Source organism: Podarcis pityusensis (genome assembly GCF_964106645.2).
Source record: "Podarcis pityusensis genome assembly, chromosome: Z".
Taxonomy (NCBI): Eukaryota; Metazoa; Chordata; class Lepidosauria; order Squamata; family Lacertidae; genus Podarcis; species Podarcis pityusensis.
This window is the reverse complement of record NC_138044.1, coordinates 27,911,981-27,936,899: the sequence shown is the minus strand read 5'-3', so window position 1 is coordinate 27,936,899 and position 24,919 is coordinate 27,911,981. Positions and strand designations below refer to the sequence as shown.

The 24,919-nt window shown below is 41.7% G+C and overlaps 1 protein-coding gene across 12 annotated transcripts in view; it reads right to left on the bottom strand.

Moving 5' to 3' along the window:
* The window catches only part of TENM1 (teneurin transmembrane protein 1), a 410,060-nt gene that overhangs the window by 35,004 nt on the left and 350,137 nt on the right, over positions 1-24,919 (bottom strand). For all 12 annotated transcript variants that reach the window (XM_080991224.1, XM_080991234.1, XM_080991231.1 and 9 more), the window contains 2 exons: positions 22,100-22,466; positions 11,671-12,181 (listed from right to left, as the gene is read on the bottom strand). In XM_080991224.1, the coding sequence (XP_080847350.1) occupies positions 11,671-12,181; positions 22,100-22,466 (878 nt within the window). The remainder of the gene's footprint in view (positions 1-11,670; positions 12,182-22,099; positions 22,467-24,919) is intronic.

Genomic DNA, 24,919 nt, shown 5'->3' with positions numbered 1-24,919 from the left:
TCTTATCTCTCTATCTGCTTGCTTTTATCTTATTTCTTGTTTTGTTTCTGTTTTTTACTGCATGTTGAAAAGTCTTAATAAAATTATATTATTTTTGTATATAAAGGCTTTTTTCAGACTTTTTAAAAGGCTTTTTTGTACACACACGCAAATACTTTTTTCTTAATTTATTATCATAACATATCAGAGATATGTATGTAATTTGCTTTATTTAATCCAAATCTCCAACATTTATCCAATCTGATTATATATATATATATATATATATATATATATATATATATATGGGACGCGGGTGGCGCTGTGGGTAAAACCTCAGCGCCTAGGACTTGCCGATCGTCAGGTCAGCGGTTCGAATCCCCGCGGCGGGGTGCGCTCCCGTTGCTCGGTCCCAGCGCCTGCCAACCTAGCAGTTCGAAAGCACCCCTGGGTGCAAGTAGATAAATAGGGACCGCTTACCAGCGGGAAGGTAAACAGCGTTCCGTGTGCTGCGCTGGCTCACCAGATGCAGCTTGTCACACTGGCCACGTGACCCGGAAGTGTCTCCAGACAGCGCTGGCCCCTGGCCTCTTAAGCGAGATGGGCGCGCAACCCCAGAGTCGGACACGACTGGCCCGTACGGGCAGGGGTACCTTTACCTATATACATATAATTTATAAAGTATTTACTATTGATAGAGGGTTTTAAAATAGTTCTCCTTGCGGTCTGCTGAAATTATATTAGAATGACGTTGTCTCATATCCAGTTCCAATATTTCCTGGTTATTTATTTTTTTTAATCCAAATGTTGTACCCATGAACAGGCTGTGGATCCTGGCCTAAGAGAATTAAGCCCAGGAGCAGCAGAGTCTTCATGTTCTCAGTTGAAGCTAGATATCCAGAGAGGTGATTGGGTGAGGTTTATGACGATTAAAAAGTCCCTGCTTTGTCCCTCCCCATTCCTCAAAAACATGCACACATGTTGAATGTTGGCTGGCTGACATTTCTGACAATCACAAGCCCTCTTCCTCATTGATTCCCTTTCCTGAAAAATATATATGCAGAATGCTGATGAGCTGACCCTTGTGACAATCATGGAGCCACTCCAAAAGTTGGCTTTTTGAAATGGAATAGAACTTTTAAGCAGGTAAAAATGTAAAGTGCATTTTTAAAAAAAATAGTCCACGCGCACCTAAATGGGTGCTGAATATAGCATCTATGGGTCAGTATTGGAGCAAAGGTGGTAGGAAGGTTCTATACCACACCTTAGGCTTCTCCACACTTTCGTTTTTCTGGCTGTATTTCTGATGTTTTATTATGTTGTATCATGTAATTACTATTCATTGTTTGTAAATTAATAAATAAAGCTGCTTTCCCCCCAGGAAAACTTGTTCTTTAGTGATGAATCAGAGCAAACAACAACTGGGTTTTCTGCAGATGGAAGTTCTGCTCTGCTTCAGCACAAAAGATGGGATTTTCCTGGGGAAAGTGGCAGGGAAAGCACAGGACAAGCAGGTACCCACTTGAACCTGTGTTTTCTAGGCATGGAACAACTGGAAGTGCAGACAAGCCCTTCACTGCGGTTTTGCAGCACTCCTGGAATTGGTTATATGTTAAAGGTAATCTGAGTATCTCAATCTTAAATAAATTTACAGTCTTCCTTAAACTTTCCCTCTATTGTTAGTTAATCTGCAGCTGTCCCTTTTAAGTAAAAATTACTTAAAAGTGAAAACTGGGGGGGGGGGGCACAAGGAAAGTGTGAGAAGGAGTTCTAGGACCGCTATGTCCTTTTTAGGCATCCTTTTAGGGAAGGAAAAGGTTTTTTGGGGAGGGGAAGACAGACTTCCTTGTTGGAAGGGTTTCATATGCATGCCATTTTGGGGGGCAAGGTGACTGAGTGGATGGCTGAGTGGGCCAATAATTCTTGGGCACTTTGGCTTTCTGGATAAGTGTTAAGTCCTCACAGGTGACCAGGGATGGATATGACCTAGGAAATTCCACTTTTGGATAGCTAGTCTGTTGGAACAAGGGTTCTCTGCAGATACCCTGTTGTTGTAGAAGTTCCACCTTTGTGCCTTGCTGCCCACCATGATTTAGAGAAGACTTTTAGTTCACTAACAGCTCAATCCTACGCGTGCCTACTCAGAAAGAAGACCCACTGAGTTCAATGGACATTATTGTGAGTAACTGTGTTTATCAGGATTGCAAGTCTAATACTTTAAGCTGGTTTATTTCCCGATGGGCTGCTATTCCATTTTTTATTTATTTAGCAAGGTTTATGTATCTCTTTATAAAAATAAAAACAATAAAACCTTTCAAAAGTTTGGATAAAATAGTATACTCATTTTTTTTAAAAAAAAAGATGACAAAAACAGTATCCAGATTTAATGGTTTTAAAATACTGATGCAGATGTTCAAATATGGCTTTTGTATTTCTTATCCTTTGTTTTATATACATCATCTTGGGCAACTTGTTGAAAAGACAGCATATAAATAATGCAATAATAATAATAAAATGAACAATTATCGTGCAAATTAATTGGACAAGGCTACTCACTAATATTAAGTAATTATTATTATTATTTTTTGCTATGATCTTCAGCCTACTCAGAATTTTTTGCAAGGTTTAGTGCAAAATGTAACATGATGCAGATGTACCACAAGAGGTCACTCTGCATCCAGGAAAAATAAAATAAAACAAAGTTGAACTACCAAATAACATCCACTTTAGAATTTCCTTATCTTGAAGAGCTGCAAATGTTCAAAAGGCATTGGGAATTCCCTTTTGGTCCAGTCCTCACCACCTCCAGGGATGAAAATTTCCAGGCGTGCATCAAGAGCTGTGTACACAATTGCACCCGGCCCCAGGGGCTGCCATCTGCATGGATTATTTCTCCCAGCCAAGGTTGTACAGAGGGAATGAAGCACAGCAGGTCAGTGGGAAATGATGGCAGCTCCTCTGTGCCTCCTAGCAGAAAATCCAGCTGCTGAGCACAAGCTGTGCAGGTTTTTCCCCTGTTCAGTCAGGGTGTGTGATGGCTCTGGTTAGGGCCAAGTTGCCAAAGGTGAAGGCTTGCAGTCTTTTCTAGGGATCAGTCTTATATGCCAGTAGCTGATATTCAGCTGGGGTAGCCTGGCTAGGCTGGAGGGCTGGAAACCATGCAATTCTGCCTGATTTCTTTCCAAACTCTTAGATGCTGCCTGGCATATGAGGTTACACCTAGGAAATGCTGTAACCTTTTATCCTTTTGTATCCTGATAATGAAGACATACCTATATTCCTACATTTCATCATGGGGAAGGGCTGGAAGATACAGTGGTACCTTGGGTTAAGTACTTAATTTGTTCTGGAGGTCCGTACTTAACCTGAAACTGTTCTTAACCTGAAGCACTTTAGCTAATGGGGCCTCCTGCTGCTGCTGTGCTGCCGGAGCACAATTTCTGTTCTCATCCTGAAGCAAAGTTCTTAACCTGAAACACTATTTCTGGGTTAGCGGAGTCTGTAACCTGAAGCGTATGTAACCTGAAGCGTATGTAACCCGAGGTACCACTGTACCACATTACCATTTATGTTGGCTCCTGTTGTCTTTTCCCCTTTGATTTGACCTTGATCATCCCCTGCTTCACCAACTCTTTTGGGCATATTACAGTGGTACCTCAGGTTACATATGCTTCAGGTTACATACGCTTCAGGTTACAGACTCCGCTAACCCAGAAATATTACCTTGGGTTAAGAACTTTGCTTCAGGATGAGAACAGAAATCGTGCTCTGGCGGCGCGGTGGCAGCAGGAGGCCCTATTAGTTAAAGTGCTGCTTCAGATTAAGAACAGTTTCAGGTTAAGAACGGACCTCTGGAACGAATTAAGTACTTAACCCGAGGTACCACTGTATTTGCAAACCAGAAAAACTGTAACAGGCAACACACACACACACACACACACACACACACAGAGCAATCAAGCATGCACCACAGTCTAAATCTACTGTCTACAATAGAATGCTGCTTCTAAGCCTAGTTTCAGTGGACCAGACTCTCTAAGTAAGCCCAGAGCTGGTTTTCGGTTTTGCAGGGCTCCTGAGCAAGATGTTATAGGCAGGCTCCCATCTTGGTCACCACGTCCCCTGCAACAAGCATAAGAACATAAGAAGAACCTATTGGATCAGGCCAATGGCCCATCTAGTCCAGCATCCTGTTCTTATGGTGGTCAACCAGATGCCTGTAGGAACCCTGCAAGCATTATCCGAGCACAAGAGCACTCCTGCCACTCCCCAAGGATTCCTGCAACCAGTATTCAGAAGCACTACTGCCTCCAGAGACAATTCCTTCTAGGCTAGTCTGTGCTGCTGCACAGAGGGAGAGGGCATTGCAACTGGCGGTTTCATGGCCAGAGGTAGGGTCCTTGCTAGGTCATAGACTTACAGCAGGTGCCCAGTCCTGGTCCTGAATGGGCCCACCTCCTTGCACCATTGCCCTCTTGCACTCCCTCTGAGCCGAAGGAAAGGCAAGTGGAGGCTGCTGACTCTTCTCCTTGCTTTTCTTGGAGAGGGCAGCTGAGCACATCTCAACAAAGAGGAAGAGCAGGAGGAGGAAGAGCTATACTGGGAGCAGGGAGAGAGGTGTTGGCAGCTAACAGCCACTGCTGGGGTGTAGACCTTAGCAAGTCTCTAATGCTGCCAACTTCTGATAACCTTGAATATGGCAGATTTACAGACTGTTAAGGTACTCTGCTCTCTTCTACTCAGTACATCTTATAAGTTTGCAATAGGGCCCCATTTTATTTATTTACATTCATATCCAGCCCTTATTTCAAGGAGATCAAGGTGGTGTATGCACTTCATCCCCATCTCATTTAAACTTTACAACATCCCTGTGAGGTAGGCTAGGCTGAGGGTGACTAGCCTGAAGTCACCCAGTGAGCTCTGTGGCTGAGTGGGGATTTGAACCCTGGTCTCCCAGATTTGGGTCCTATGTACCACACATTGTCAGGAGATAACAGAGGGCAGGTTAAAATGATGTGTGTGTTGAGGGGGGCGGGGAAGAACCAGGTACAGAGGCATCCTGTTGCTCCTTGAAGGGAGGGCAGTATACAAATGTAATAAATCCAAAATAAATGAGCAGTACTTCAGGAGTTACCACAGCTGCGTCTACTCAAATATTGGCTCCTGTATAACTCTAAAAAAAGAAAGAAAGAAAAAAGCGTAAGGAAGAATGTTTGTCCTCTAATGCATCTGGTCACCTTATACATTGGGAATAACAGTAAAAAGCTGTGGACCACAGACCATAAATTGACCAGATGAAACCAACCTGACATCTCCCATTGATTTTGCTGCTTCAGCTCAATCCTACTTCTCATTGGAAGCTTAGAACAGGACAGGCTGTGAGCAATTGCAGAAATGGACAGGGCAGAAAAGGGAGATTTGCAAGCATGTGGAAGAGCAAGACAGGGAGTCAAAAGGTTGCTTGCCTCTCCCCCAGCCCCTCCAGAGGACTTCTGCACCTTTAAGGAACATAAACAATAATCTCATCCTCTATATACCTAGTGGATCACTGTACTTTTCAGGACAAGGCATCCTGCACATACAATCTCACCAGGAGGTCTGTTCCTTATGATGTAGGAACCAGGTCTTTAATGTGGCAGCACCTACTCTTCGGAACATCCCCTCCCCCATTACATATCAGGCAAACACTGTCTCAGTAAGCCTTTTTAATGCATATTGGAGAATTTCCTTTTTCAACAAGTCTTTTAAATGAATATTTTTATACCAGTCTGCAGCTGTATTGGATTTCAAATCTGTCTTTTTTAAAAAAAATAATGAAATTGTTGTATATATGTTTTTCTTTTATTATTATTTAATCACTTGGAGATGTTTGCTAGGGAGCAATTCAAAAACCAAAGGAAATAGGCAAATAACACTGGTCAACAACAAATTTGTTGTCTGCGTTTTTTCACTTGATTTAGGATGAATCTGATGCGCTGAATCCAAAAATCACATTGGTTTTGCTCAATCAGGTCAAATTTTTGAGCTATGGCCACATGTCAAATAATTGTTTTGATTGTAAATTATTATTTTAATGACAAGAAGTATTCGGGTCCAATAGTTCTGGGTGATTATGTCGAAAAGGGATCAGTTTGAAGTCATAAAACCTCGAAATCTTCCATAAATTGGTGCGGCAAAGCATAAAGTTGGGGGATCAAAACTAAGTTAATCCTGATCTTCAGTCAGCACGTCGTCCTGTAGCTCATTGTGATGAAATTCCAGTGCCTATCTTCGGAGAACTTCCTGACATTAGTGACAAAGATGCCTCCAGTGTTGAAGGACATGAAGAAGAAGTGGTTCTTGAAGATGATGCTCCACATCCATTTTCCCAAAAGGAGTTGAATGATCTAGTTCGCGACCTCAGCTTGTCAAAGGACTCTGCCAAACTGTTGGCATCCAGACTGAAGGGAAAAAACCTCCTCTCTGACAGTGCTTGCATCAGCTTCTTCCGCAACAGGCATCAAGAGTACCTCCGTTTTTTCTCGGAAGAGAAGGACTTGGTGTATTGTGCAGATATTGCACAGCTTCTGCTCAAGCTTGGAGTGCCACAGTACGAACCCAAAGATTGGAGACGGTTCATTGACAGCAGCAAGCGATCACTGAAATGTGTTCTGCTACACAACGGCAACCAGTTTGCCTCTATACCCCTGGCTCACTCGAGTACACTGAAGGAGAACTATGAAGCGGTGAAGTATGTGCTGGAGAAAATTGGTTATGATCAGCATAAGTGGTTTATTTGTGTTGACCTGAAGATGGTGAACTTTTTGTTGGGACAACAGTCTGGCTTCACCAAGTTTTCTGTGCATGTAGGATAGTAGGGACCGTGCTCAGCATTACACGAATAAGGACTTACCTGTGCGGGAGGAATTGGTGCCTTGCAAAGAAAGGAACGTCATCAACGACCCTCTGGTGGACAGAGACAGAATACTCTTCCACCGCTGCACATCAAGCTCGGCTTAATCAATCAGTTCACCAAGGCTCTGGAAAAGGATGGTGACTGCTTCACTTACTTGTGCCAGGCTTTTCCAAGATTGACCATGGAGAAGTTGAAAGCTGGCATCTTTGATGGTCCTCAGATCCGTCAGCTCATCAGAGATCCAGAGTTCAGAAACTCAATGAACGAAGTGGAACTGGAAGCGTGGAAGGCATTTGTTCTGGTAGTGAAGAACTTTATTGGCAACAATAAGGCCAGAAACTACGCAGAACTTGTCAACAACATGCTGACTGCTTTCTGAAACCTGGGCTGCAACATGAGCGTCAAGATGCACTACCTATTTTCACATATGGACCGGTTTCCTGAGAACCTGGGTTCAATGAGTGATGAGCAGGGGGAGAGATTCCACCAGGACATGAAAGAGATGGAGACCAGGTATCAGGGTCGCTGGGACGCAGTCATGATGGCTGACTACTGTTGGACTCTGAAGAGAGACCTCCCTGCCGCTGAGCATTCCAGGAGTTCCAAGAAACGGAAGTTCAAGCCCTGAAGTTTGAAAAATGGTGAAGCAACATGCAATTTACGTGTACTTACCTTTATCAATGCCCACCATTCAGTTTATAGTAAACCTGACCTGATGGAGAGAAACGGATGCCATTTCCTGATTCAGCAGTGCAAAAATACCCTAAATCAGTTGTAGAAATCTAGACAACATTCAAAAAGTAAAAAATTGTTGCCCAGTGTAATTAATGCCAGAGCAGACTATTCATCCAGTACTCTCAAGCGCAGTGGCAGTCCAAAGTTTTCCCCATCACCCTGCTACTCAAAAGGTAGCATCTGTCTCCCCCATTATTGACTTTCAGGAGAAATGTAAATACATTTCTCTTTTACCCTGCCTTGAAATTAGTAACTGGTTGGCTTTAAATGTTTTTAGATGGTTTAAAATTGTTTTAAAATCTTTTAAATATCTTTTTAGTTAATTTTAAATTGCATTAAAATGTTAAGAAGCATACCACCACATTTGCAGGCGGGATGCTTCTAAACACCAATTGTTGGAGATCACAAGTGGGGAGAGCGCTCTGGTGCTCATGTCCTGCTTAAGGGTTTTCCTGGGGCACCTAGTTGGTGACCATGAAAACAGGAAGCTGGAAAAGCTGAGCCACTGGACTAATCCAGCAGGGCTTTTCTTATGTTATTCACAAAGGGAATCCACATGATCTGATAACAGAATCCACGGCCCGTCTAGTCAGAAATAAGATCTGCTGAGCTCTGTGGGACTTTGTTTTTTGTCAGGTGAAAAAGGACAGGATCGCAGCCTCAGCTAATGGTTCTTAGATGCACAGTTCTATGCTAGCATACCCAGGCAAACAAAATTAGGTACTGTATTTTTTGCACCATAACACTCACTTTTTTCCTCCTAGAAAGTAAGGGGAAATGTCTGTGCGTGTTATGGAGTGAATGCCTACGGATGGCGAGGGGATCTGCTGCAGTCATGAGCAGAGGATCCATGGTTCCTCTTCCCTCCTCTGTGGCTCGCTTTGAAACAGCAAAGCAGGAGAAGAGCCGCTGAGTGGGGAGGAGAGAGGGACAGAGAGCCTGCTTGCTTTAAAGGAGCAAAGTGGGAGAGGAGAGGAGCCTTCTCCTCTTATACCCCTCCTCTGCATTATTAGCAGCATCCTTCTCCACCCACCCCTCGCGTGCTTCTTCTCCCCTTATACCCCTCCTCTGCATTATTAGCAGCATCCTTCTCCACCCACCCCTCGCGTGCTCCTTGTCCCTTGAGCGCTTTTCCTTCCCTCCCACCTAAAACGTGGTTACAAAGCATGGATCCACATGGATCCTCAGGATTTTTGCACTGGGCTACCCCAAACTCACCGTCAGATCACATGTCTGTGGCCACAGCATGAACCACAAAAATCATACATCCACTGTTTCGTTATAATATTTTTTTTCTTGTTTTCCTCCTCTAAAAACTATGTGCGTGTTATGGTCGGGTGCGTGTTATAGAGCGAAAAATACGGTAACTTCCCCCAATCCCAACCCTGCAAATTCTCAACACTGTGAAACATTTAGGACTGCACCCAATGTTTCTCTGTTTGCTACCTAGCGTGAAAGTTCTGCAGTGGAAGAGTTTAAAGGCAGCGAAACAAATTAGTCCAAAGCAACAGCTGCATTAGGAGAGGCTTGTAGTGCAATAGCTCATTTAGTTTGCGCAATTAGTTGTGCAACCATCTTTGGTAATGTGTTTGTGATTTCCCCTGTGCAATAATGTTCCACCAGTACAACGTTTATACACCACTAAATGTCTTTAACTAAGCACTACATTGGATACAACCCTTATCTTGCAAATTTTACTATTTTGCGTAACATGTTTTCGTTTAGTTAGTCATGGGGGATGGGCATAAGCTACACTCGGCACAAAAGCTATGCCTTCGAACACTGGAAGTTTGGAAGTTATCTGTGGAAATTTGATTCTGCCTCCAGGCACAATTCAAAGTGTTGGTGCTGACCTGTAAAGCCCTAAACGGCTTAGGCCCTGCATACCTGAAGGAGCATCTCCACCCCCATCATTCAGCCTGGACACTGAGCTCCAGCTGTGAAGGCCTTCTGGCAGTTCCCTCATTGCAAGAAGTGAAGTTACAGGGAACCAGGCAGAGGGCTTTCTCGTTGCGCCTGCCCTGTGGAATGCCCTCCTGTCAGATGGAGATAAACAACTATCTGACTTTTAGAAGGCAGCCCTGCATAGGGAAATTTTTACTGTGTTTTAAATTGTTGGAAACTGCCCAGAATGGCTGGGGTCAGTCAGATGGGCAGCATATAAATAACATAATAAGAATAAGAATAAGAATAAGAATAAGAATAATAAGAATAATAAGGCTCTTCTGGTAGTTCAGCCACCATTTCCCATCTATATCCAAGAATAGCTTCCAAGAGATAAGGGCCCCAAACTCTGGCTTGGATGCAACACACTGTGATTGGAAAGAAAAAAAAAGTGAATTCTTACTAAATGCTAAACGACTTATCATGGTGCAGTGCCACAACTAAGATGCTTGGGGAAAATGATCTCTGAAAATTCTAGTATAACCTATCCTGCACTACTCAATGTGTGAATCAGAATTTATTAATTCACTAGCTTCAGTCATTCCTGAATTTAATGCATGACTGAAAAAAATTACATCGAAGTACATTTAGGAATGTATCTTTGAGAGAAAATATAATTCTAAATGTGTATGTTGAGAGAAAATGTGTTTAAGAATTTATATTTAAATGCAAATGTTCATGTGGATTTAGTTACAAACACAGATTAGTACAGAAATGTGATGTTTATCATGGGTAAACACATGCAAAAGTGACATGGGATTATATTTCTTATGCATATTCTATGATAAAGCACCTATGTGAAAAGTACTGGACTTCAATTCCCATCAGCCTCAGTCAGCATGGGCAATCCCCAGGGATGATGGGAAATGTAGTTCAATAGCATATAGAGGGTAACAGCTTCCCCATTGCTAAGTTACATAGTTCTTATGTGTAGACTGATCTAATGCATCCAAGCAAGCCACACTCCAGCTTTCCTCCAAGCAGTTCAAGGTGTTGTACATGGCTCTTCTCTCCCATTCTATCTGTGTGAGATAGGATAGGCTGAGATATAGTGACTGGTCCAAGGTCACCCAGTGGCTGGGTGGGGATTTGAACCAGGGACATTCTAATCAATAAACCATAATGCCTCTCCATATGCCAATCCCTGTGGGCAATTTCCAGCCTTTATTAACTATAGACTTATTTGCCCAACCCTGGTCACAACAGGGATTGCATTATAGTATGAAAAAGGTGCTGAGGAAGTATTTTAAGTACCTTGAACAGCTCAAGATCACAATACATCAAGGACTGCCTCTCCTCATACAAACAGACTTAGATCCTGTGATTATCATCTGAGGCCCTTCTTTGAGTGTCTCCCCCACAAGAGCTCTGGAGAGTGACAATATGAGAATGGCCTTTTTTGTGGTGGCTCCACATTTGTGGAATGCTCTCCCCAGGTAGGCACTCCTCGCACCCTCATTACAAATGTGGTGTTTTTGGGGGGCGGGTTTATTGGGTTGTTGTTTTTGTTTTGATTATGTATTTTGTGGTTTTATATTTTGATTTTATTCTGTGAACCACCCTGAGACCTCTGGGTAAAGGCATCAAGCAAAAAAGTTTATCTTCAACCTAGAGTTTGGCTGAATCTATAGCCTGTGAAAGGAGGGTTATTGGCTTGCTTTGCTTTTGTTTTATTATGTATTTTGTGTTTTCATTTTGAATTTTTATGTTGTGTACCACCCTGTGATCTTTGGAAGAAGGGTGGTATACAAATTTAATTTTAAAAATAAGTACCTCAAAAAGAGTTTTTGCAAAGTTTCATAAAGTTGTGAGAGTTGTTAGGAGACCTATTCCCCAAACAGAGCTATACTTCCCAATGTAGCTAAACAGTCAATCCTTCTTCCCAGGGATCTCTGGGAATTGTAGCTCTGTGATAGTACCCTAACAACTCTCAGCACCCTTCATGAATTAAAGCTCCCAGGATTCTGTTTTTAGGGGGAGGCATCGTCACAGGGGGTTAGATTCAGGGTCCCCTCCAACTTTACAATTCTACGATTCCATGACTGTTTAAAGTGGCATGATATGGCTTTCAATGTATTGTGCAGATGAGGCATTAAAAATATTTGAAGGTCACTTACTCATAAACTGTTGTCCATCCATACTCATTGCTTTTGGTGGCTAGAAGACCTGTGGTGCCAGGATAAGTCATGAGAGCTAGATTGTAGCCCTGGGCATAAACTCTTTTGAGAATCCCATTGCTACTTATGGTCAGCCAGTATACTTGACCTCCAGGCATCACTAGCCAGAGAGGCAAACCACTGGCATCTCTGCGAATATGAACTGAATTCCCATTGCTGTTGGTAATGGTGCCAAGATCGCCTTCCCCGTTGTATGTGAAATTGTACATGAAGTCCCTTGTAATCAGATTGAGTGTGTGCAAGTGAGTCCCATTGCTGGTGAACTGATACAGTTCCTGGTCTGCTGGGGATGCAACCTCATAAATATTCATGTCATTGAGATGAGCCTTATTCCGACTGACTGCACGGATACGGATGTTGCCAAGGTCAGCTACATACAAGGTGCCGTCAGGAGATACAGCCAGAGAAGAGGGAGCTTTCAGTTTTGCGTCTTTAGCGAACCCACCATCACCTGCAAAACAACAGGGAGCAACTTTATTAAATCTGCACCTGATATGATTAACCAAACAAAAATAAGAACTCTCCAGACTTAATATTTTTAAAACTGTAAACCAATATTTTGCTCCAACAGATTTGTTTCTCATTATCTAATGCAAGTACAATTCCTAATCGGCACAGTTGAAGAACGGACACAGGAGATATAGATGCTTCAGTTACCCTAATAGTTGTAAATCTACAGTGCTGTTGGCTGGGCAGAGCTACTACATTTCAAGTTCCCAGGGCACAAAGAAGGTCACGGACAAATATGCTCTCCTCTGCAAAATTCACGCCTTCTTGAATCAAAATCCATTCGTGAAGTAAGCAATGGGAATACAGTCAAAAGCTAAAAAACTGAGTTTGTTGCATTTCATAAAGTCCAGTAGAGTATATGTAAAATGGTTTTAAATACGAGCTAAAGGAAATAGATACAGACTTATCAGAGCTTATAGCAGGCTCACTGAAATCAAAGGGACTTAAATTAGTCATCACTAACTGAAGTCCCATTGATTTCAATTGGTCTATTAAGTTTAGATCCGACCCATTGTGTTTAGGTTTGCTGTACCAGAACTGAATTATTTTGTCACTGATGAACATTTAGGACTTGCTTGGCCATTTAGCAGCTGCCTCCCAGGCAGTTTCTTCCATCAATGCAGGAATGTAATGAAAGAAAAGACCCAGAACTTTCCAATGCCATCAAGATTATAAAGGTGTAGTAACTTCTGTGTCAAGAATGGCTTGCCCTAGGTTCTGAACCACTGAGGAAGCTCATGGAAGATGAAAGTCTATGTCTTCAGGCAGACCTATCTTCCCATGAGTTCATAGGCTATTTTATCTGTTTATGATAGCCTGTCTTCTAGGGGTATGAACTGGGTTCAGCCACATCCTGAATCCTGAGCTGGAGGAATATGCCTTGGAGGTTGTTAGAGGTGAAGTGGGATTGATGTTTCTTCAACTTGCAGACAAATTGCCCACAAACTATAATGGGAGACTAGAATATTCCTTATTTACATACTCCAAAACTGTTCAAGATACTCGTGGGAAAATACTTCATTTATTCTTCTGAAATTTGGCAGTATTCATTTTACACCCCCACTCATGCAAGGAGGGGAAAGCTAGCCTGAAAATGGCATCTTATTCTGCCCCAAAATAAATAAGCCAGGGATATGTCATTAAAACAAAAAAAGGAGAAAACATTTAAAGGTGCCCAGCACACACAAAAATACTGGACCTATCTGACTGAAACTTTGTGGACTTTATCCAACATGCAGGGGCCACCAAGTCTGCAGATTAACAAAGCAGACTCAGAAGGAAGTCAAATTGGCCAGCCTATAAAAGCATTTCAAATTGAGAGTTCTTTCCAAAGCACCAAGTCAAGGTTTGAATCTAATAATGTGGTTGTTGCCCACACCTGCTACCTTCTGCTAGCATAAGAGAAGAACATTTTATTTCAAGTAGGAAGTAGAAGTTTTATTTCAGTGTTTGCAGTTACTCTCAAGTCCAACCACCCATTACTACCGATTAGCAAGCACAAAGATCCCATACACATGCATGTTGAGATCTTCAGCTGAGGCCCTCCTGGCTAGCTGCAACCAGTTGAAATCCATTCTGTGACAACCTTTCTGTTGTGGCACCCAGCTTTATGGAATTACTCCCCTCCCCTGTAATAAGAAAAGAACTGAGTCTGAGAAGCTTTTAATGCTTGCTAAAGATCTGTTTGTTCACCCAGGCATTTGCTGACTGTTAATGCTAAGCATTTAGAGGAAATGAGCTAATGCACTGTTGTTGTTGTTGTTTTGGGTCCCCCCCTTCATTTAATCAGTTACATTTCTTAGAAACTTGTTTGCAATGTTATGAACTGTCCTGTAATCAGTCATGAAGGGCAGTGCAGAAATGTTTTAAATAAAATAAATAAAATAAAAGGTCCAGAAGAGGATAATCAGAAAAGGGGAGCCCTGTGTCATCATGCTTCCTCAGGGTACAGGTGTCTTATATATGCCTCCAAACATGCATGTTGTCAACTATTTTTTCTTTGTCCCACCCATCAGCCTCCTGTGGCATCATTTAGCAATTTGATTCTCTTACAACAGCATCTGCATGCTTAACAAAAAGCATGTGAAAGTTGCTCTGAATCACTATGCATCCCACCCCATCTCCAGGCAGACCTTGTAAAACATACACACTACAAATTATGGTGATGCTAGGCAAGATTAGTCACCCAATATCTTATGCTGGTTAATCTTCCTCATTTTGATATAAAGCCTAAAATGACATGAGATACATCATTTGCCATTCACCAGGTGATGCTCAAGGATGAACAGCTTCTGTTACATGAATGCTTATGTACTTCATCATTTGGAATAAGGAACTGGAAGAGGAAAAGCCAGTTGGGGACCCAGGAAAAATGAAGACTGGACACTTGTGCAGAAACACTAAAAAGGTAGAAATTTGCACGTGGAACAAGAATGGGGGAGAATTTTGTTTGACCTGAATTTTTAAGCAGATCAACTGGATTTACACTTCCTGCATTAATATGTAAACATTTGCACTGTGCACTTCTCTGAATTTTGCAATGCACTTTTGGTTCCAAAATATGTGTACAAATAATGTGTATTTTATGGGTCAAGAAGGGTACAAAGATTACTATTTTATGGGGGAATGTATATAAAAATATTCAGGAATCCATATTTTAGTGGAGGGGTTTGGTAAGTGAATTTTTCAAGTTTTTTTTTTTTAAACAACCCAGGGAATAAGGGGTGGAATAGACTTGTGTTTACATGCATGTAAAACTGGCACAGTATGGGAGTAGATGGATCCATACATCCATTGTGTGTGTATGTGGGGATAGAAATCATACTTGCACTGATTTTGAATGGGTGCCCTTCCATTTTTGCAGGATAGATTGTGCATTCAGATCCTTACCAGTGTTGGAGTCTATGCATGTTAAGTGCAGAAGTAATGATCAATGCAGGGAGATCAAACAGGGATATGAATATCTGTCAGTTTAATTTTCTCACAGTTCCTTATCTTTCCAATCTTAAAAGTGAGCACATTTCCATATCAGCTTGCAATTTATTTAATTAATTAATTCCTCAGGTAATCTGTCAGCATTTTCATGTTAATATGCACGTTTAATATGTGGCTTTGACTAAAATACACATTTTTGCAAAGCAGTTTTCTTCATGCATTTTATATGTTATTCTCATCAATATATGTATTAGTTATGCATACCTTGCCCTAGTATAAGCATTTTATTCAAACATTACTTGGCTGAAGATCTGCAAAATTCAGAGAAGTGTAAATTTCAAAGGGTGGCTGTGTTTCAGTTCACACACTGTTTTAGAAAATGTGAATTAGGTATAATTCACATATAAATGTGAATTGAATCAATTTCCCCCTCATCCTTTGATGTAATGCCAAAAAGCATGATCCTAATCCCTCTCTGTACATTTCTATCCAGCATGACCATCAACATAGGACTCAGGATTTCTTGTGACGTTAATCTCACAGTCCTAATTTCATTACCACTTCCATTAGCAGACACATCATTTTGTAGATGACAAGGGATTTGTCATGGTCCTTTTTGCAGGTGATTTTGCAGTCCTGAAAAATGAGTAAAATCACAGAAACAAAGAACTGGAAGGGACCTTGTAGGTCACGTAATCGACACCACCTTACATGCATGATCTGAAAAGCAGGATGAAACTACAGCATCCTTAGCAGACATTTATCCAGCTTCTGGTTAAATATCTCTGGCAAGGGAGAACCTATTACCTTCCAAGGTAGACAGTTTCACTGTCAAACAGCTTACACTGATAGGACCCCTCTCCTCACATTTACCCAAAATCTGCTTCCCCAAACTCTCTACCCATTGGTTCTAATTACGGAGAACAAGTTTAATTTATGTTATAAATAATGCTACAATAATGGAACTCCCTGTTTATTAATTCAACATGTAGAAAAGAAGCAGCACAACTAATTATTGAATCTTCATATCTCTGAATTTCTCTTAAGAATGACCAGTAGGATCTGAAATGTGTTGGATTAATACACATCTCTTTTGTCTACCCTGTTGCCTATTGCTCCTGCTTCCAGTTCTTTTATCTTCTATATGACAGGTTTTTAGATAGCACTAGCTGTCAATTGGGGACGCGGGTGGTGCTGTGGGTTAAACCACAGAGCCTAGGCTTGCTGATCAGAAGGTCGGCGGTCTGAATACCCGCGACGGGGTGAGCTCCTGTTGCTCGGTCCCTGCTCCTGCCAACCTAGCAGTTCCAAAGCACCTCAAAGTGCAAGTAGATGCACTTTGGTACATAGGTACCGCTCTGGCAGGAAGGTAAAAGGCATTTCCGTGCGCTGCTCTGGTTTGCCAGAAGCGGCTTAGTCATGCTGGCCACATGACCCGGAAGCTGTACGCCGGCTCTCTTGGCCAATAAAGCGAGATGAGTGCCGCAACCCCAGAGTCGGTCACGACTGGACCGAATGGTCAGGGGTCCCTTTACCTTTAGCTGTCAATTAGCTACTGGGCTAAGCTCAAGGCTCTGGTTTTGGTGGAACTAGACTACCTATAAAATCATCTCATCAGCTACATAGACAAGTAATCACTGTGTTCTGCAGGAGAGAGCATTCTGCAAATGCTGTACTATCACGAGGTGCGTTCTACATGGTATTTAGTGTGGCACCTTCTCTATCACCATTTGATTCTATAAAAGCATTTTAAAATAACTGTTTCTAGATATGGAACTGTTCTATATATGTTATATTGTAAATGCTTTGGGATGCCTAATGGGAAGCGATTACTGTATTTTTCCGTCTATAAGATGTCCCCATGTATCAGATGTCCCCTATTTTGGGGGACTCAGATTTAAGAAAATGGCCTTGGCACTATCCATGTATAAGATGCCCCCTAATTTTTGACATAATTTATTAGGGGGAAAACCTAGTCTTACACATGGAAAAATACGGTAATTAGTGAGCCAGTGTGGCATAATGGTTAGTGTTAGACTAGAACCTGGGAGAGCTGGAGGTTCACAATCCCCACTCAGCCATGAAGTTCACTGGGTGACCTTGGGCTAGTCACCATCTCTTAGCCTAACCTACCTCACAGGGTTGTTGTGAGGATGAAATGGGGATGAAGATAACCATGTACACCACACTGAGATCCTTGGAAGATAAAAGCGGTACATAAATCCCAGAGATACTTCAAAAAACTATACACCCAAGGGCCGCAAGACGAAGTTGAGATTAAACAATTTTTGGCAAAAAATGGACTATCCAAATTGTCACAAGAAAATAGGACAATCCTGAATTCAAAAATAACACGACAGGAGATTGAACAAGCCATTCAGAACATGCAACTTGGCAAATCTCCAGGGCCAGATGGGCTGACCTCCAAGTACTATAAGACATTAAAAGACTATTTGATACAACCTTTGATGGAGGTCAGCAATGAAATTATGGAGGGGAAGAGGGCACCGGAGTCGTGGAAGGAAGCGTTTATCACATTAATACCAAAGACGGAAGCTGAAAAGACACAACTTAAGAACTACCGTTCCATCTCCCTTTTAAATGTGGATTACAAAATATTTGCAGACATTTTGGCAAGTAGATTTAAAAAAGTTTTAAATGAAGTAATCCATAAGGACCAGGCAGGCTTTCTCCCAGGTAGACATTTGTTTGCTAATACAAGGAACATTATTGATATCTTGGAACTTTTGCAAACAGATATAAACACAAAAGCAGTTTTAATCTTTATAGATGCGGAGAAGGCCTTTGACAACATCTCCTGGAAATTTATGATGGGAAATTTAAAAGAGATGGGAGTGGGACGGGGTTTTGAGAATGGGATTGAGGCGATATATTCAGAGCAGAAAGCTAAACTGATAGTTAATAATGTGGTTACAGAAGAGTTTAAAATTGAAAAAGGAACTCGACAAGGTTGCCCTATCTCCCCTTTGTTATTCATTTCGGTTCTGGAAGTGCTATTGAATATGATTAGAGGGGATCGGTTGGTGGAAGGAATTCAGGTCGGACAGAAACAATACAAATTAAAAGCTTTTGCAGATGACCTGGTTTTGACCTTGCAGAAGCCAGAGCCTAGTACGAAAAGAGTATTACAACTGATTAATGACTTTGGTCGGGTGGCTGGATTTAAATTAAATAAACAGAAAACTAAGGTTTTGGGAAAAAATTTGACTGATACAGAGTCAGAACGGTTTCAGAATGAGACGGAACTTAATGTGGTTAAAAAAGTAAAATACCTAGGGGTAAACATAACAGCAAAAAACCTAAGTCTATTTAAGGATAATTATGAAAAATGTTGGGTAGAAATTAAGAGAGACTTAGATAGTTGGTCAAAATTGAAACTTTCTTTGTTAGGCCGAATTGCTGCTATTAAGATGAATGTATTGCCAAGGATGCTGTTTTTATTTCAAACACTTCAGGTTTTGGACAAGACGGAGTGCTTTCAGAAGTGGCAGAGAGATATTTCTAAGTTTGTCTGGCAGGGCAAAAAGCCCAGAATTAAGTTTAAGATATTAACTGATGCAAAACAAAGAGGGGGCTTTGCCCTGCCAGACTTAAAGTTGTACTATGAAGCCGCAGCGTTTTGCTGGCTAAGGGACTGGCTACTTCTTGAAGACACTGATGTGTTGGATTTGGAAGGGTTTAACAATGCTTTCGGATGGCATGCATATTTGTGGTATGACAAGGTTAAAGCAAATAAGGCCTTTAAGAACCATATTGTCAGAAAATCACTGTTTAATGTCTGGACAAAATATAAAGACTTGCTGGAAAATAAGACCCCAAGGTGGCTTTCACCTTTGGAAGCTAAGGCCCGAAAAAGACCCAATATGGAGGCCAAATGGCCAAAATATTGGGAAATTCTAGAAAAAGATGGAGACAATTGGAAATTGCAGAGTTTGGAGAAAATGAAGGATAAAGTGCGAGATTGGTTACATTACGCTCAGATTAAAGAAGTTTTTAAAAATGACAAGAAATTAGGGTTCCAGGTGGAGAAATCGAAAATAGAAACAGAATTGTTAGAACCTAAGAGTAAGGTACTTTCAAGGATGTATAACTTGCTGTTAAAATGGAACACACAAGACGAAATGGTTAAATCGGCTATGATAAGGTGGGCGCAGGACATTGGGCATAACATTATGTTTGAGGACTGGGAAAGGTTGTGGAGTACTGGATTGAAATTTACTGCATGTAACGCTTTGAAAGAAAATGTAATGAAAATGATATATAGATGGTATATGACCCCAGTCAAACTTGCAAAAATTTACCACCTGACTGACAATAAGTGTTGGAAATGTAAAGAGTGTGAAGGAACATTCTTCCACCTATGGTGGACATGCCCTAAAGTGAAGGCGTTCTGGGAAATGATTTATAATGAACTGAAAAAGGTATTTAAATATACCTTCACTAAGAAACCAGAGGCCTTTCTTTTGGGTATTGTCGGCCAAGGGGTGGTAAAGAAGGACCAGACATTTTTTATGTATGCAACAACAGCAGCAAGGATACTACTTGCAAAGCATTGGAAAACTCAAGATCTACCCACACTGGAAGAATGGCAGATGCAACTGATAGACTACATGGAACTGGCCGAGATGACCGGCAGAATTCGAGACCTGGGAGAAGAGAGGATTGAGGAGGATTGGAAGAAATTTAAGAACTATTTACAAAAACATTGCAATTTGAGTGAATGCTAAACAGGACGCTAGATCAATATAACTGAGCACCACTAAACTTAGATGTTTTTAAGAAAATAAGTGAGATTGAGAAAATATAACTCTTTTTGAGGAGTAGAAGATTATGAAATATAGAAGGGATATAAGATTGCAAATAAGATAATAAATTGCTGACAAAATGCGATAACGATGAAAGTGGGAGCGGGAGATGTGAGGAAGTCCAAAGAAAATGTGAAATTATGTCAAGATATATGTTACATTGTTTATTATGTGTATTGCTATTTGTAAAACCCAATAAATTTCTAAAAAAAAAAAAAAGCGGTACATAAATCAAAATAATAATAATAATAATAATAATAATAATAATAATAATAATAATTGAATGGTACTATGATGTCTCCTCTTAGTCTTCTTTAGGCTAAACACATCCAGATAATTAAACCATTTGTTTACATGCCCTTTATTACTCTCTTTCCCCTCCTTTGGACACACGATGGTTTGCAGCTCCCCATTCTAAACTATGTCCTCTCTCTCCTACTGCTATTGGATTAGTTCAGGGGTAAGCAAACTTACCGCGCCTCGGGCTGGTGTCTCCAGCGCCGATCACACGGCAGGCCGGAGGGCGAGGGAGCGCATGCCCATACACGTGCACACACGCTGTATCTGGTGCACTTCCAGGTCGGAGGAGCACTGGAAATAGCTTGTGTGAATGTGCACGGGCCTCCTCCAACCCGCATGTGCACCGGAAATAACACTTGTGAATGCGCAAATAACGCTTGTGCAGGCGCACAAGCTATTTCCGGTGCTGCTCTGACCTGGAAGTGGGCAGCCGTGCAGTGCAGCGCCGGTAAGAACGGACAGCAGCAGTGGGTGTTGCTGCGGGCTGGATAAATGAGTCCCTTGGGCCTTATCTGGCCTGTGGGGCTTTGTTTGGGGACCCCTGGATTAGTTGACTAAAGCACCATAAAATGAATCAACTGCCCTTTCCTCATCCCCATTTCCTAATGAAGTTTTTTGAGCATGAACATTAGACTGACATACGGGAGGCATACTCATTTCAGCATGAGGGTAATATCCAAGCTGGCTAATTGTTTCGTTTTGCACACAGCTCAATCCAATCCTATGGATATGATAATGTGGCTCATACTGACCTGAAACCTGTTTTGAGGCACGTCAACAGTGCCCTGTGCAAGAAGTATTGCATTGCACAGCAGAGATGATGACTGCACTACTGTTGCATGAATCTGTCCTCACAGTACCATAGGATCATGGTATCCAACCATCTGAATATTCAAACTGTGAACAGTGGATGCCAGAATGAAGATTGAAGGGAAAATGTGGAAATGTAAAATGCACAGACATGATAGCTTGAAATAGGATTTTTACATACTTTTATGAATTCTTTGGGATTTCCTCTGCTTCAGAAATTCATATTTCAAAGCTTTTGAGGGCACTGTTTTCTTTGTGCAGATCAGAGGGACGAACTGTTACATCAAACTAAAAGTCTTCAGCTCAGTGGCAGAGCATAGGCTCTGCATGCAGAAGGTCCCAGGTTCAATCCCCAGCAACTCCAGGTTGCAATAGGAAGGACCCACGTGTTTGTTTTTTTAAAAAAAACACATTTTTAAAAATCTTGAAATGTAGGTCCACTTCTACAGACAGTGTAGACAACAATGAGCTAGATAGACCAAGGGTCTGACTCTGTATTATAGAATTAGGTAATTTATATACCACTTCTTACTTCAAAGAAGTCTCTATGTCAAGGATGGTGTCCTTTTTGGTTCTGTGGGCCACATCCATATCAGGATCTAGCCTTGTGGGCGACATCTGACATGTGGGAAGGCTGCCTACCTGCAATCACATGATGTCCCAATGACATCAAGCAATTGGGTGCTTTGAGGTCCTGAAGTTGAGGACCTGAGTATTTTTGTCTGGCTGGACTATTATTATTATTAATTGAATTTATATACAGAATTATGTCATTGAACTATGATAATCCTTCATGTTTGCCTGGATGGAGGACAGAGAGGAGTTAGTATGTAGAATCTAGCATATTGTACAAAGTTAACATTTACATTCCCTGCTCTATCAACTTTTGCCTCTGGCTCCATCTACCACTGATGTGTCTCTTGGAAGGCTGCCCAGAAGGGAAAGCAGCCATTGTACCAAAAGATTCTGCACCCTCGTTTAATACGTACCAGAGAAACAGTCACAATTGGGGTCAATCTTACAGTCACAATCCGATGGAGCTCCAGCTATGATGGAGATTTCACCATTAGTTGTAACCTGTTGGATGCGGTTGATCTTCCTTTCATCAGTCTCGGCAATGTACAGCACTCCGCTGTGAGATACGCCTATGGCTCTTGCCGACTCAAGTGTGGAATGGATTGCCACTTTGCTGACCAAAACGTGATCTATGCCTGGCACCTGGCAGTGAATAGGTCGGCCTGCAATAATGCGCACTTGCTGATTTTGAGAAATTTGCAGCACAATGTTATTGTCCAGAACATATAACGAATTGTCAAGTGGGTTGACAGCAAGGTCTGTTGGCCATTCCAAGCGGACCTGCAAAAAAGAAGGAATAAAGCAAGAGTCAAAGAAGTAGTTTCTCCATGGTTTCCACTTTTGGCCAAGTAGGATGCTTGTGTGCCTGTGGGTGAAATCAGGTCAGTGAAGCACAAGCTGTGGACAGTCAGTATGGCGTACTGGTTAGAAAGCTGGACTAGGACGTGGGAGATCCAGGTTCAAATTCCCACTCAGCCATGGAAATTACCGAGAGGAAAAATTGTATGCCATCTGGACGAAAGATGGGGGGGGGGGAATGTAATAATAACATAAATAAACTCTCTTCCAGTTGACACTCTTTTGAGCCCTTGATCTTGACTCAAATTTGTCCAATGCCCAGGCCCAGACTTTGGGGATGAAGTCCAAGGTACCACTAAGCAGTGTAAGCTGGAGGGCCCTCAACACAGCAGGATGTTTTATAAGGCCAGCCCTCTCATTAGGATGAGTGAGGCAGTTGCCTCAGGCAGCAGTTGCTGAGGGACAGGGAGTGATGGTAAAGTGATGAAGGACAAATCTGTGCATGCCCTGTCCCACCTAAGTGAGCTGAATACTCTCAGGTGTGGAAGAGGATGCTATCCCATTGCCGGTACTGAAGTAAGATTCACTTGCCAGCCTGGTTGGAGCCATCTCATCCTTTGCCTCAGGAAGAAAAATGTCTTGGGCTAACTCTGCTAACTTGCCATATTTTGAAATAAATGAAGGCAGAACACATTACTCTTAGTTATGCCTTTTCTGGACTTATTTTCTGGGTTGTGAGGTACTGTACAAAAGGAGCAAATCTGCTTATTGCATGAGCCTAACTTTGATTTCAGGAACCCAGGGTGGTCATTATGATTACAGAGATTATTCTTCCTACTAAACTTTGATATAAACACCACAATGGGCCTCAATGGGCCCATGAAAATGGGCATCTGGATGGTTGACAGCTCTCTGACAGCAGGACCAAAGGAACCCTCTAGGCAAGAGAAATCTGGTTACTTCCTCTTCTCATTAAAAGCAGGGAAAAGAGAATTTATCCCCATGACCCACTGAAGCCTGTGCTGGAACAACACAGAAGTTTTGGTTAATTGGGAATGAAAGCTTATTATCTTGGTCCATTGATATCTTTGGGTAACTTCTGAATATACGTGTTCCCTGATCAGAGTTCAGAGCTACCTATGTTTCTCTTTGATTAAAATGAGGAGCAGCTGTTCATGGAAAAGTGTTCCAATTATAAACTAGGAAAGACTGAGTGAAAGTGTGTGTGTGGGGGGGAATCTAAAATATGAACTGGGCACTTCAAGGTTGAGCAGAATGATGTCTTTCCCTGATGTCCAATACTCAAGTGTGTGCCTTTGCGTTAAACTCAAATGTGAACATGAATCTCTTAGAGTGAAAGGACACCACTTTTAATCAATGTATAATTTCAAAGTTAAGCAAGTAGGTCCGGATAAATTTTTGGCTGTTTTAAGTTAAAATACAATACTTCTCTCTATTTCCTCCCTTTTTATTCTCTTGTGAGTTTGTTGCTGAAAGGTTGACATTGCATGGTCCCACTGTGAGAGCTTTGACTTCAAGAGAGAGGGGGCTGGGTGGCCCATTTTTTTGAATGTCCCAAAAGTATGTTTGCGAAATTAGAATATAATGTTTCCTTTAAATAATATATTTTCCCCATTGTAGGATTTTACTTTGCAGCATTAGAGAAACTGAGAAAGGAGGAAAGTTAATTTGCAACCTATCTAAGCCAAAAACCAAATGGTTTCAAGGTGGCTCTTCTTGGCTTGGGTATAATTTTTGACCTAGTTTTGATAAGGGAAGCAGAAGGATTCAATAATGAAAATTAAAGGAAAAGGAACAAAGAAGGCTCAGAATCGTTTTGTAAGTCATAATTAATAAAGGCCTAATTTTTAATGAGGAGTAATGTGATTCAGCATAGATATCAAAAAAAACCAAGCAGTGTGGTTGGAGATTTGAAATGAGAAAGGTTTTATGTTAGGGAAACACACAAAGAAGTAGAAATGGGTTTTTTTTTGGGGGGGGGGGTGAGGCTTCTGTCTGTCTTTCTCTGGATGCTTCCTTACAGCTTTCCTCCCCCTATACCAACAGCACCTTTCCTGAAAGGGTGGAGATCTTAGGAGACAGGAAGAGCTCCCTTTTCTATTTTTCTTTTCCCTAATCCACATGGATCATTTTTGCTTCATTATTAAGTGGGGATTTGAACCTTGGGATCCTCAGCCCTAGGCCTTGTCTGCACTATGCATTTAAAGAAGTATCATACCTCAAAAAGCCCTAGGAACTGTAGTTTGTTAAGGGCCCTGGGAGGTGTTAAGAGATCCCTATTCCTCTCACAGAGCTACAATTCCCAGAGTTCCTTGGGAAGGGGGATCAACTCTTAAAGCACTCTGAAAAAGCTGTTGCTTTGTGAGAGGAATATGGGGCTTCCTAATATGAGGACGCGGGTGGTGCTGTAGTCT